This window comes from Tinamus guttatus, unplaced genomic scaffold (assembly GCF_059628265.1).
Source record: "Tinamus guttatus ecotype Peru unplaced genomic scaffold, ASM5962826v1 Tinamus_guttatus_pri_ptg000115l, whole genome shotgun sequence".
NCBI classification, from domain to species: Eukaryota; Metazoa; Chordata; class Aves; order Tinamiformes; family Tinamidae; genus Tinamus; species Tinamus guttatus.
Window position 1 is genome coordinate 4,073,708 of NW_028288649.1, and position 13,775 is coordinate 4,087,482.

At 42.8% G+C, this 13,775-nt stretch overlaps 2 protein-coding genes across 2 annotated transcripts in view; one reads left to right on the forward strand and one right to left on the reverse strand.

Moving 5' to 3' along the window:
* The window catches only part of NEK11 (NIMA related kinase 11), an 89,011-nt gene extending 83,697 nt beyond the window's left edge, over positions 1-5,314 (reverse strand). The window contains exon 1 of the mRNA XM_088521129.1: positions 5,041-5,314. Within this exon, the coding sequence (XP_088377255.1) occupies positions 5,041-5,210 (170 nt within the window). The 5' untranslated portion in view covers positions 5,211-5,314. The remainder of the gene's footprint in view (positions 1-5,040) is intronic.
* A 2,637-nt stretch (positions 5,315-7,951) lies between these two features.
* ASTE1 (asteroid structure-specific endonuclease 1) lies at positions 7,952-12,509 on the forward strand. The gene is made up of 4 exons (XM_088521127.1): positions 7,952-9,266; positions 10,555-10,765; positions 11,748-11,943; positions 12,221-12,509. Exons 1-4 carry the CDS (start codon positions 7,956-7,958, stop codon positions 12,507-12,509), a joined length of 2,007 nt encoding a protein of 668 aa, XP_088377253.1. The 5' UTR covers positions 7,952-7,955.
* Positions 12,510-13,775: the final 1,266 nt, after the last annotated feature.

A 13,775-nucleotide genomic window follows, 5' to 3' on the forward strand; every position in this document is an offset into this window, starting at 1 on the left:
AGATTTCTTATCTGCAAATACAAATCATAACATTTTTCTACTGCTAGAGTACCTTTAGTTTAAGCCATCTCCCCTTGTTGTAAATGACTAGCCAGCATTTCAAGCTTAAGCCACTCTCAGTCTCCGTCCTGTCAACCCAATCGAAATTTATATTTCTCTGTGAGTACAGAAACTATTCTGCCAGACACATCAGCCCATAATCCTAACTCAATTTCTTATTTGAATTGCTTTCCATGCTTATACATATATCATAGAATCATAGAATCATAGAATGCTTAGGGTTGGAAGGGACCTCTAGAGATCATCTAGTCCAACCCCCTGCACACGCAGGGTCACCTAGAGCACGTGGCACAGGACTGCGTCCAAGCGGGTTTTGAAGATCTCCAGAGAAGGAGACTCCACAACCTCTCTGGGCAGCCTGTTCCAGTGCTCTGTCACCCTCACTGTTAAGAAATTTTTCCTTAAGTTCCTATGGAATTTTTGATGTTTCAGTTTCCGGCCATTTCCTCTAGTCCTATCAGTGGCCACCACTGAAAAGAGACCATCCCCGTCCTCTGCACTCCCTCCCTTGAGGTATTTATATACACTGATTAGATCCCCTCTCAGCCTTCTCTTCTCCAGGCTGAACAGGCCCAGCTCCCTCAGACTCTCCTCATAGGGCAGATGTTCCAGGCCCCTGATCATCCTTGTGGCCCTGCGCTGGACTCTCTCCAGCAGCTCCACATCCCTCTTGTACTGTGGGGCCCAGAACTGGACACAATACTCCAGATGCGGCCTCACCAGGGCTGAGTAGAGGGGCAGGATCACCTCCCTCGACCTGCTGGAGACGCTCTTCTTAATGCAGCCCAGGATCCCATTGGCCTTCTTGGCCACGAGGGCACACTGCTGCCTCATGGTCAACTTGTCGTCCACCATGACACCCAGGTCTTTCTCCGCAGAGCTGCTCTCCAGAAGGTCAGTCCCCAGCCTGTACTGGTGTCTGGGGTTATTCCTCCCCAGGTGCAGGACCTTGCACTTGGCCTTACATATATGCATACATATATGCATACATATATGCACTCTACATAACTCATTCTCCTACAAAGTCATTTTTAAAACTTTCCCGTGATGTGATAAGCATGAAACTTGTCATCACTTAGCCAGTGGTCATAACACATCATCAGACTTTCATCCTCACTAGTATTTTTTCCATATTTACAAGCATGAAATCTCCCTTCACAACTTTTGTCTATAAGGTCTTTGCAGTAGAGACTTTCTGTGCTGTTTTTTTGTAGCATTCAAAACAATATTGTCCTGGCTGACTCTAATCTAAGTAAAACCAATAAATACTGATGTTTCAGAAAGAGAGGAAACATAGAAAATCTAACATTTGTTCCTCCAAATATATGTTCTACTTGCATTAAATTAATGACCCATAAAATAAAGTAGCCGTTTAAACAATCCTCTCTTCTCTGTCTCTTTAGGTAGTCCTGGTAGTAGCCTCCATACACTCATCCAGCAACCTTATGTTGCCAGGAATGTGAGGGTATCTGGGCTCTCTGCAGCCCAGGATGCTTCCCGGAGGGTTTTACACATCATCAGTTGATTGGGGCACAGAGCCAGAGCTGCCAGAGCTGTCAGTGCTGTCACATGCAGCTGTAACCCGGCCCAGAGGAGCTCCAGGGCAGGCCAAGGAGCAGGTTTGCTCAGGGCAGGAGGCAGCAGGAGGTGGCAGCAGGAGGTGGCAGCAGCGCACGACTGCTGCACAGTAACATTTCTCAGCAGCCCCTTCCTCACCCCCATCAGCTGCTTCAGCCACAGCCAGATCAGGTCTGGCCCCCCTGCAGGTCTCTGTCTCTCCCCTTGTGCCTGATGCTAAAAGAGAGCCGGGAACAGCAGCTGACAGGGCCTCTGAAGCAACGCTTCCCTCTGGGCAGACTGCTAAGAAAAGAGGAGGCCTGCTCAGGAGCAGATCCTTCTGTGGGCAAGAAAGATTAATTTTGCAGAAGTTACTACATGAGAGACCAGCACCTCCTGGTCTCACCTGTAATACTTCCATTCCTGCAGGAATGCTTTTACCCAAACTCTTGGGTCTACACTTCGTTGTTCTGCATGAACTGAACTAATACAACAATGGGACTGAGGCTCTTCTACTTAGACACTTGTATCCATCTGTAATAACAACTCTCATCATTAAAATGAATAAATATTCATAGTCAAAACAGGTATTTTGGTATATTTGGTATAGACAGGGTCACATATTTTTTAAAAAAACAACCTATATCCTAAAGCCATTGAGGCAAGTGGATTTATTAAAATTAGTAAAAACTCAAATGAGTATTACAATTCACCAGAAAACACATTGAGCTATTTCAACTCAATACTAGGAATTTTAGCAACTGTGTAGACAGCTTCTACATGAAACAAGTCTGTTAACTTGAGGCGTGCTCCAGATTATCAGACTGTCCCTTCCAGCTGAAGCTGTGTGTAGTACTTCCTTGATAATACCTTATCCTTTTGGGATAAAGAAGTACAAGGCATTCCCAGGAACTGTGTTCCTGATCACGGAAAAGCTATGTAGACCACACATGAAATGATATGACAAGCCCTGTTAGTCTCTGAGATAAATCACTCTGTAGATAACGCACTAATAAAAAATTGAAAAATATCTTTTTGAACAGCTTCTGTATCATTATCCAAGATTTAGCCTATTGGGAATTTGACTTCTTGTGGTTTATTTTATGCTCTTTCACAATTGTCACTAGACAATTTTCAGGAAACTCTCTGTGACTGAATTTCATGCTGTAGCTAACATTTTTCTCAGCGTGTTCTGGATCATCTCTGAGGCAATAAAAATAGAGCCCTAATTCTGTTAAGGTAACTTAGGGGCTAAATATCTCCATTGCTTTAATATGCCAAAATGCTTTCAGAGCTCTATAAAGATTTTTTTAAGTGACAAGTGTAATCATCTAATTTTTCATCTCTTTTTGGAAATATATGTGCATTTATTTCTCAAAGGGAAATGTTATGGATAATGTTATGGAAGTAAGCAGTACAATTCCATAACATTACTTTCAAGCAAGAAAAGAATCTGTTAACGATGGGCCTTTTTAGTACATTTTACCACTATATGAAATCAATATCACTAAATAAACTGTCTACCCTCTATATTGAAATGCTGCTTGAGGTTTTATGTTCATCTGGGCCAATATCTTTTTCACTATTACCTGCCTAAATGGCAGAAATTTAGGGGAATATACTTTTCAATCTACATTTCAAGTTTAGGAGGAATAGAGGGCAATAACTGAGATACGATTACCCCCAAGTGGTATAATTAGGAACTACAGAACATTATAATGAAAGCAATTTGCCTTATTGCATATTGTTGTAGTCACTTGAAAGAGGCTAATGAAACAAAAGAGGAATACGCCAAATGATACTCAGCCTCTGTCCTGAGGATGGCAAGGGACACGTGTAGGTTCATCCCTATCAAAAGACAGGCATGAAATGCTGCAGGCTTCTTCGTGAAATGCTTCTTCAAAACAAGGTCACTACAAATTAGCCTTCCTAAATAAAAGTCTAAAGAAAATAATAGAGATAATTACTTAAAGGTAAAACATATATTGCTTGTCTTGGGTCTTCAGCAGCTTAGGCTATAGTTAAAAATACAAAAAAAAAATATAACTTAGATAACTTAGAGACTTTAGAATCCTATAAGCTCACGTAGTTCCTATCTCTAATTTGTATGACAAATAAGGCTAACAGACAAAGAAAATACCAGATATTTTCTTCAGTTTTGAAGCGAAGTTTTGCGTTAAAGGACTTCTTTCTGGCAAACAGTAGCTAAGGCTCAGAAAGATCCAAAAAATTTATAAGCTAACACAGGAAAAATTAGAAAAAGCTAAAAGTTTACTGGCCTCTAACCCTGATTCCGGAAGCAGAGAACTGTAAATAGACACAGAAGGAAAATAAGCAACAGAATCATGTCTTGTCTGCACATTCATTAAGACATTGTAGTCAATATAAGAAAAATGCTATCAAATAAGGATACACCAAAAGGACAATTACTGGAAGACTTTATGTAATTATTACTTCTCATGTTTCACTTATGCAACTTTATCATAAAAAAAGGTAGTTTTGCTGACTTTCTTTTGAGACCCCTCCAACAACGTGAGTCCTTACAGCAGCGCAAAACTGACTTTCGAAAGCATCCAATTAAGTGCTATAACAGACTTACCTGGAGTAAATAAGAAAACAGATGAAATGAAGAGGAAAGTCAATTAAAAACATTCAGAAATTCTGACATTTTTATGCTTACTTTTAATGTTTGAATGCTTTAATAGGCCCGTAGAATTGGGCAAAACAGTACGGAGTTAGATATTGCAGTAGGTGGACTCAGATTAGAGATTCTCTTTCTCCATTTTAAGCAAAAATGTTACAATCATGAAAAGGAATGAGCATGGACATTTTAATAAGTGTGCACAAGGCAAAGCCAGGCAAAGTTGGATCCTTTGGTAATCCTTCAGTAAAATAAGAAAAGCAAATTTATGAAAACGAAAATACACTTTTGCTTTGCTTCCTGTCAGGACAATGAGGAAATTTATTTCTGTTTAGAGTCAGCACAAGGGGCCCTTCCACAACATATACCTTACATTAGGAACTTGATCAAGGTATGACAGTGGAGAATGAGCAACCCAGACATATTTTTACTATTTTTAATTATTTATTACTCAGCTTTGGAGATGTACTTCACTACGGCTCACAGACTTTCTAACTACCTCCATTTTATCCTGAGCAGTAAATTGAAAGGACTTAGATACAAGTATCATCTGATATTTGGTAAAATACATTAAAGAAAAACAAATTCGGAGGGAATTTGTGTCAGCGTAAAGTCTGGTCCTATTTCATACCATCACTAAAGTTAAACAGCGTGTGTGTTAAGCATGCAGGATAACACCAAATTGAGAATCAAGACAAAAACTAATACAAAGAAAACATCTACAATGTAAAAAAAATGTGGTTCAGATATTTTTATTTAAAGTATCTGAAGTGTTTACTCACAATTCTCCTTCTGGTTTTGCTTTCTTGTCAGAAACCAGATAAACACTTCCAAAGCTTCCATTGCCAAGTTTCCTCTGAATGGTGTATCTCCTTGCAAACAGAGCATCCGAGCAAGAAGAATTAGATCTGGCAACACTGACCTGCTTCGCAGTTTCTTGAAATTTGAGCATTGTTCTGTGCAACAGAAACTGGGAAAAATTCTCTAGAATATAGCTTTCCAAGTCTCTTACTCTTCTAAGGACGTTCACAGGAAACACATGAAACAGAGAGAAAAAAAAAAGGACTGACTGAATGTACTACTTGTTAAAATGCTCATATAATTCTGCTACAGCACTGAAAGGGGTTAACTTACAGTTCTGTCTGTTCTGTTGGGCACAAGTTATGTGAAAATATTAATTATTAAACTGTGGGCAGCAGACTTGAAAATGAAACTTCAGATAATGGAGATGTGCTATATCAATACTAAACGGATTTACTGAAAGAACAGGTTGGGGGATTTGAAACACAGCATCTATACATTAATTTATTTTGTATCTTCAGGTTTGAAGTTCAGTTTTTCTCTTTTTCAAAGACAGGAACAACTATGTCTGTATTTTACCTTACAGTTCCTCCCAGACATGGCACAAAGAATTATATCCTATCTTTATAGCATCAATTGTTTTTTGTCCTATCTTTATTCCAGTGATGGCTTCATTGCTTCAACATGATTCACCATTAATATCTGCTGAAAATTAGAGCTTCCTGACTACTAGCAAGTCTCAAGACTCTCAATAAACCCTGCTGCTTCTACCTTCCTTTCTGCTTTGCTATAATAGCTTTTCTTGATCCACCTTTTAATAACTCAGCTGTGATTTGTAATTCTGCAGACATAGAGAGCACAAGGCAGAGGTCTAACACTTCCACAGCTTCCAGTAATTGAACATGGCTTTAGAATTACTTTGTTTCCTTCACCTTTCTCATTCTAAATAACACGGGGTAGGTGCATCTCTGCCCATGGCTTTCATAACCTTTCATTTTTATGAGGCTGTGAGCTTTATTTGTGCTTCAGCATCCTTTGTCACAAGTAAATGCAGTTTAAAATCCTATGATCAATGCAACTACTACCACCATCAATACTGCCTGCAGTAGTGCAGGGTGGCCACACCGTGTTTGTTCAGCATGGCATTTTAATGTCAATGCAAGTACATGAAAATTACTTTGTGCTGTTTTGGAGAAGGAAAGTGAAAAATGCTTCATTTTAAAATCTGCATTACTGCTGGCTACAAGTCATAGTCTTCACTTCCTAACAATTACAGAGCTCTAATGAAGCTTACGATTCTGAATTTATAACAGTAACAGTGTGTGTGCATGGACCTATTTTAATATCTGTCTGCTGAGCTGCTGGCACACTTTGTCAATGGGCTTGGCTTGGCAGTGTCACAGTATTATGAAGCACAGCCAAATTTTGATTATTATCAGCTGTTTTAACAATGATACAATCTTCTAAACAGACAGACTTGTGAGATTCCGTTTCTATATTCTCCTTCAGAGAGCAAATTTTGAAATGCAAATGGCAAGCAAAAAATGTCAGCTAAAAAATGACTTACAGCTTCTGTAACTCCCACTCCGACTTAGAATGTATGAATGGACCACGTTGAGGTTGCTAGGAGAAAAGAAAAATCCCCATGAAATATTACATTGAAAAATAGGTAAACTTTCTGGGTTTGGCACTTACTGCTCTCCAAGGAAGCCTATGTTTATAGAAGTCTGAATATGCCTTTGTAAATTCTAGGCAGAACAGCTTTAACCACCTAACTTTTGGAAATAATTACACTTAAGAATTAACTGCTGCCACTTCTTTCCAGGTAGTAGCCCCTGCCGCTACTCACCTTGCGATTTAGATATTTGCCTGGCTCCCAGGAGTGTGTCCCCATCTTTTACGCTACAATATCACACTTTAAAGTGCCCCACTGAGACTAATCCCCGTGCTTTATTTACAAAACTGTCTCTCACTTCTATTCCCTATGCTTCAGTTTCCCCACCACCACCTCTAACAAGGATAACAGTATCACCTTGTAAACAGCTTTGGTATCTCCTGCTAAGTCGCATTATGGGCAGGATCTGGTGCCTGCAGCAGTGCTCACAGGGAGATTTAGAGGGTAGGCACAAGCATGGCTGAGCCATGATATTATTCAACTTGATGGTTACTCAAATGGTTATTTGCCAAGCAGCAGTACACCAACTGCTTCATTAAAGCTCAGGATAGCTAAAAGAAAAAAAAAATCAACTGTTGAGACTCTTCCTCTTCAAAAGCCCTTCTTTTTTTTTTTTGTCCTGACAATACTTCGGTAATCTCACAGAACATTTTCCTTGCTTTCTTTTTTCATTTCTCATTTCCTTCAGGCAACCCTCAGCTTTCTTCCGCAGCAGTTAATGTTTCTCTACACTTCCTGACCCCGGAGACAAACCTTTCTTCGCTGGCCAAGACCCTTTCCGAGTTCTTTCCAGTTTTCAAACCACAAGATCCCCTCTGGTACCTCAGCCACCACTACTCAACCACTTGCAGTACCACCTCCACAGCTCTTAACATTTAAACTCTGGATCGCCTGCAGATTTACTTCCTCCAGTCCTTCTCCCGGTTCGGCTCGGCTCGGCTCGGCTCGGCCCGGCTCGGCTCGGCTCGGTTCGGTTCGGTTCGGTTCGGTTCGGTTCGGTTCGGTTCGGTTCGGTTCGGCCCGGTTCGGCTCGGCCCAGTGGCACCTCAGGCCCAGGCCGTGTTTACGCCCCGTCGCTAGGAGACGCCGCGCATGCGCAGTGGCCCCCCATTCCTCCCCTCGCACACAGGGAGGAGAAGCCCTTGATTGGGCGGCCGCGGCCATGGCCGCCGCGCCACTTCCGGAGCGGGCGCGGGACTTTTCCCGCCGCGCGCCGCCATCATGGGCGTCCCGGGGCTGACGGGCTTCGTGGAGGAGCACGGCGGGTTTCTGGCGCCCGTGCGGCTGCGGCGCACCAAGCTCGTCATCGACGGCAACAGCCTCTACCACTGGCTCTACGTGGGCTGCGGCGCCGACGCGCGGCGCGGCGGCGACTACGGCGCCTTCGCGGCGGCCGCGGGCGCCTTCTTCGGCAGCCTGCGCGCGTGCGGCGTGGCCGCCTGCGTGCTGCTCGACGGCGGCCGCGGCGCCGCCGACGCCAAGCTGGCCACGCTGCGGACGCGCGCCGGGCAGCGCCTCCGCGCCGCGCACCGCCTGGCCCGCGGCCCCGGCTGCGCGGTGGTGCCGCTGCTGGCGCGCGAGGCGTTCGTGCAGGCGCTGCGGCGGCTCGGCGTGCCCCTCGCGCAGTGCCTCGGCGAGGCGGACCGCGAGCTCGCCACGCTCGCCAACCGCTGGGGCTGCCCCGTGCTCGCCCTCGACAGCGACTTCTGCATCTTCGAGCTGCGCGGCGGCTACTGCCCGCTCAGCCACTTCGAGTGGCGGCGCGTGCGCGGCGGCGAGGGCGACGCGCTGGGCCCCTACATCCCCGCGCGCCGCTTCTCCTCCGAGAGCTTCTGCAGCCACTTCGGGCTGCTGGAGCCGACGCTGCTGCCGCTCTTCGCCGCCATGGTGGGCAATGACTATGGGCAGCTGCAGGCGCTCGCCGCCTTCTTCGGCCGGGCGCCGCTGGGCGCCACGTGCTGCGGCCACGGCCGCGGGCGGCACGGGCGCCTGCCGGGGCTGCTGCGCTGGCTCTCGCGCTTCGCCGGGCCCGCCGAGGCCATCGAGGGCGTCCTGGAGTACCTGGGCGAGCGGCGGCGCGGCGAGGTGAGGGAGCACCTGCGCGCCGCCATGGACGACTACGCGCCCGGCAACGGCGACGTCGAGGCCTTGGTCCAGCGCGGCAAGTACGAGTCGCAGGAGGCCCGGGAGTCGGGGCTGCCGCAGTGGGTGCTCGACGCGCTGGCCGCGGCCGAGCTCTCGCCGTTGGTCTGCAACGTGCTGCGCCTGGGAAGCACCTTCCTCCCCGTGCAGGTGGAGGACATGGAGCGCGGCAGCGCGCACGACGCGGCGCGGCCCCTTCGGCAGGTCATCTACGCGCTGCTGCCGAGCACGGCACGCGCTGCTGCGCCGAGGAGGCAGCAGGCCAACAAGCTGCCAGGTGTGTGCGAGTTTGGCAGAATCCAAAAGACCATTGAAAAAAGATTTGTTCAAGCAGCAAGCCTGCCCGCAGATTTTTGTGTTGAGCCATTTCCTTTGGAGAGATTAAGAGAGGTAAATTGTTATCACAGCAGACCACGGTTAATAATGTTTTCTGAGTCGGGATTCATGGTGACAAACTGATGCTCTAAATGTGATGCCTGCACTAAGATGTCTCGCTGATGATTCCCACAATAACTATATACTCAATACGCTTAAGTACTCAAGTGCTTAAATGCTTCTCAGCTTGTCCTGTAAGAGGAGCTGCGTAATTTTCTTTCCTTTTCTGAGAGTACCTAGACAAATTATGGGAAAAGTCCGTTGTGTCTGTGTTCAGCATTGCTTAAGCTTTCCGTTATATCTCCTTTTGTCCCTCTGTAGTCTGTTAAACTAATACTTGCTTCTTTCACTTTAGGAAAGCACTCAGCAGTTTTGTGAGATTTACAAAAATGCATTTCTTTCAACACTGTGAAACTTACTTTACACTTGGTCAGGCCATGAATGTTCCAAAACAATATTCTGAAGCAAAATCTGGCACATACCTTTTCTTACATCACCGTTATTTCCATCTATCAATCTCCCACCTGCCGAGCAGTTCTGTAGCCTGGCTCAACAGAAGCTGCTACTTGCCAGACAGAATAGCACCGGGAAAACAGCTTAAAAAGAAAAAGTGCTAATGGTTAGTTCTCCCACTAGCAATTTTGGCAAGTGTCAGTTTGGCATTAGCAATTCAATATACTTTACCTCTTGCATGTTATGTCCTGTATCTGTCGAGGCTTTTGGGTCAGTTGTAGCACATCAGTTGAAGACAAAGAGGGCACATAGCTTTTCTTTTTTATGCACATGTGCTGGAAGTTCATAGTTCACATGTGAAAATAAATGCAAGCTTCATATGGAAGTTTTCATCGCTACTGCAGGTGAGTGTGCTTCTAGCACATCAAAATAGGTGTAAGCATTACAACTCTTAAGTAACTTCTAAAAGGCACATAATGAAATTATACATATTTATCTGTCGTGCCAAAGTGACTATAATACATCTTGGTTACCAGATTTTCCAGCCAGGTTGGTTTTTGCATGTAACTTAAATCACCTGATTTTGCAGGGGACTCTGACATCTTGAAAAATCTAATTGATTTCAGGCTTGTAAAAAACTACTGTTATCCTTCTCCCCAAAACATAGTTGTACTTAGTATGTCCTGTTCAGAGTGTCTGTGCAACTTAGCAAAACCATATTTTTATGGGAAATCTGAAGCACAGGCTAGTTGAAGTTCATTCACATTTTGGAAATAGCATGAACTTGCTTGCAGCAAATGAAGTCTGTTCCCTTTCTTTTTGTACTCTTGACTTTTTCTTTGATTTACAGGTGCCCATATCGTGTCGTCTAAAGCTTTTGCTGGAGACTCTAGGAGTGAAAAAAAGTATCCTGGAGTCTGTCCCCAGTCACTTACAGCTCCCTTTTGCTGTAACCTGTTACTGGATACATAGTTCAGAACCAAAAGTGAAACTGCATCAGTTAAAGGCTTTGCTTCTAATGATAGTATCTGGGGAATTACACAGCACAACACAGGACGCAGGTAGGTGTCCGAGGAATACTATTTTAGATGTTCAACTAATATGAAAGCCTATACCTTAACTCTTGGGGTTTTTTCCTCTGTTGTTGTTTTTTTTTTTTTTTTTCCTTAATTAATGGTACGAATTCATATGAATTAGCACTGATTTACACTATTTCCTGAAGTGTGACTTCCTTTCATTGAAGAGCAGTGAAACAGTGCTATCCTACAGTTCAACACACTAGGTGAAATAGTGCTTTTATGTCGTGTAAAACATTGCTTTGCATTAGTAAATTTTTTAGGACCAAAAGATTACCTTATGTATAAGGTTCAAAAATGCAAAATAATTTCTTTCTGCAAACTTAACAGCTTCATGCCTCAAAAAAGAGTAACTCCAGTTATATGTACTCTGATATGTATTTTTTTTTTTCTTTCAGGAGCGATTTTTCTAAAATCATCTCTACTTAAAAATGTATTAAGTTGTGCAGGCAGACTTTATATACCCGTGCACTGAGAGAATTAAAATTTAAACAATTTTTGTGAGTCCTTACTACTTTCAGTAATATTCAGAGCCATTAGCAGTAAGAACATATATTAGCATTTCCTTCAGGAGGAATCCGTGGTTTGATTGTGCATGCCAGGGTTTTATTTTTTTCTTTAGTTTCTAGACTTTAAAGCTTAATAGATAGGGTTACCACTAAGCAGCCTGAAAGGACACTGGGAATCTCTTTTCAAACTGATCCACTCACACACAGATTAGTGTAACAGTAATCCTGCTCATTAGATAATTTGATTTCACAGTTTCAAGATTCTCAGAGATAGTTGTTTGAATTCTTACAATTCAATGTCTCAAATTTGTTTCACATATTTAAAAACACATTACTATTTATTCTTCCTGAAATATAGCTATTTGGGTTGAAGGTTTATAAATTCTGTAGATATCTTTCTTACTGTTCACTGCAGATTTTTTTTTCATGTATATGTCATTTGTTTATCCATACTCTAGCTCCCACAGATTTAAGTTTTGAAGGTGACAGCATTGTGTATAAGCTATTTCCAAAGGAGAAGGAACAGCAACTGGAAAATATGGCCTTTGATTTAGATGCTGCACACTCTTTTTGCCAGTGGCAGTGCTGTCTCCAGATGGGATTTCATCTCAACCAGCTACTCGGCTCTCCTCTTGCTGAGCCAGACATAAGCAGGTAGGAGTGTTTCAGACATCTCCTTTCCACACATGTGCCTGATGAAATGCATCACACACCTGCTTTCTGGGTCATCAACTCCCTGCGTGAATGTTACTGTATTTGGATTCCTTTCCCTAAAGATAATGAACACAGAGACATTGTAGACCAGGTATTCTGCTGGCATCCACCAGTGAATATTGTGTTACTTAAATGCATGGTCTCTCAGCAGCATGCTTCTGTTTGCTACTGTTGTTATAATTCTCAATGAGGAAATTTTCCTCTTTCTTTTGGGCAGGATTTATAATGGAACGCTTGTGCAGAGACTGTGTCAAGAGTTTAAATCATCACCTTCAGCAGAAAATTTTATTTCAACTCCAAAAATGACTCAGTTTTATCAGGATTTACTAGACACGGTGCAGTCAACTGTACCACCAGACTTCTTTCAGGAAAAGCCCCAGACCAAAGCCAAGCGCCCCAGAAAGAAGAAAGTGTGTAACAAGACAAAGGCCTTGAGAGCTGCTCCACCAGAAACTCAGCCTTTCTGTGACCTTAACAGTTTTGCATTGCTCGGAGGGGAGAACTGAAACTATTGTTCATGAAATGATTTTTAACACCATGCAGCTGGGATTGGAATTTGCTGGGCTTTTTTTCCCCCACACAAGTCCTTGATTCATTTGCATCAATTATTTTATTTATTTTTTAAACAGGTTCTCAGGTGAAAAACCACTTGCTAAGATGAAAGCGAGAAATTAGACAGTTGAGATCTACAGTATACATATATATTTTTCTTCCTGTGGTGACATTTAATGTTAGCTTTCTTCTACCTCTTCTTCAAAACATGCCTAACACTGCATGTGAAGTGTTAATGCTATCCATAACCTATTCAATAAGTTATGAATAATTTTTAATATATAAGAATTATTTGAGAAATTTTGAAATGGCATTTAACAAATTTGTTCCACGTACAGAACTGTTCTTTACTCAATACCAGCAGATGGCATCCCTACTCAACAACAGAGCAGTTTACTGGATTTTTCTAACACCTTTCTAAATAGCAGTCTACAAAGTCCTACTTCCAGCAGCTGTTTTGTCAAGAAAGCTGAAAAGGGTTAGTGACTGCAACTTAAATGTTTACTCAAACAAAACCTTCCTTTTTCATTTTGCTAAGCATAACTTTCCTATGTTTATTACCAACATACCTTGTCCTCTACAAAATAATTCTTTGTAAAAAAAATTTGTTCTTCAGTGTCTGAAGTCCTACTTCTTTTCTAGACTAAGATGCCTTATTCAGGTCTTCTGCTCAGAAAGTGGTATGTTATTAATTTTCTTCAACGATTAGGAAATAACACGGAGTAGCTAAAAAGCTCATTAGTGAATACCACAGTAACCAGGCATTGTTCATACATGAAAACTACTTTTTACCATGTCAAGACTCCACTCTGTTTTTAGTTCCCAAAGGTCATTTTTTAAGTTAGAACTGTAAGATACACTGTAGCAAAAAATTATTTTGTGATCAAGAAGAAATCAAGCAAAGGAGAAGCAAAAAGACAGACTTGTCCATAAAGAGGAATGGATTTTTGTGCCATTAGAGTGAGACTTAGTTCATTCGTTTTTTAATTCAGTGTTCTACAAGATAACTTCAATTACCCTGGCTTGGGACTGCTCGGGCAGTCTAGCAGTTGTAAGCTAAAGTGAACATGTAACAGCGATGAAACAAAGCTGGTACCTGAAAGGATGCCAGAACAAGCAGGACAATCTGGTGTAAATGCCAGTTATTTTTAAAGCATTGAGACACCACACAATTTAAGAAAAGCAAACATTTACTTCAAATTGCAGTATAGGCTTTTCAA

What these genes read in the sequence shown, in the direction of transcription:
- ASTE1 (XM_088521127.1), top strand. Translation starts at nt 7,956, where the DNA reads ATGGGCGTCCCGGGGCTGACGGGCTTCGTGGAGGAGCACGGCGGGTTT. An exon ending in CTTTGGAGAGATTAAGAGAG is followed by an intron (nt 9,267 to 10,554) that starts GTAAATTGTTAT and finishes TTTGATTTACAG; the next exon opens with GTGCCCATATCGTGTCGTCT. An exon ending in CAGCACAACACAGGACGCAG is followed by an intron (nt 10,766 to 11,747) that starts GTAGGTGTCCGA and finishes TCCATACTCTAG; the next exon opens with CTCCCACAGATTTAAGTTTT.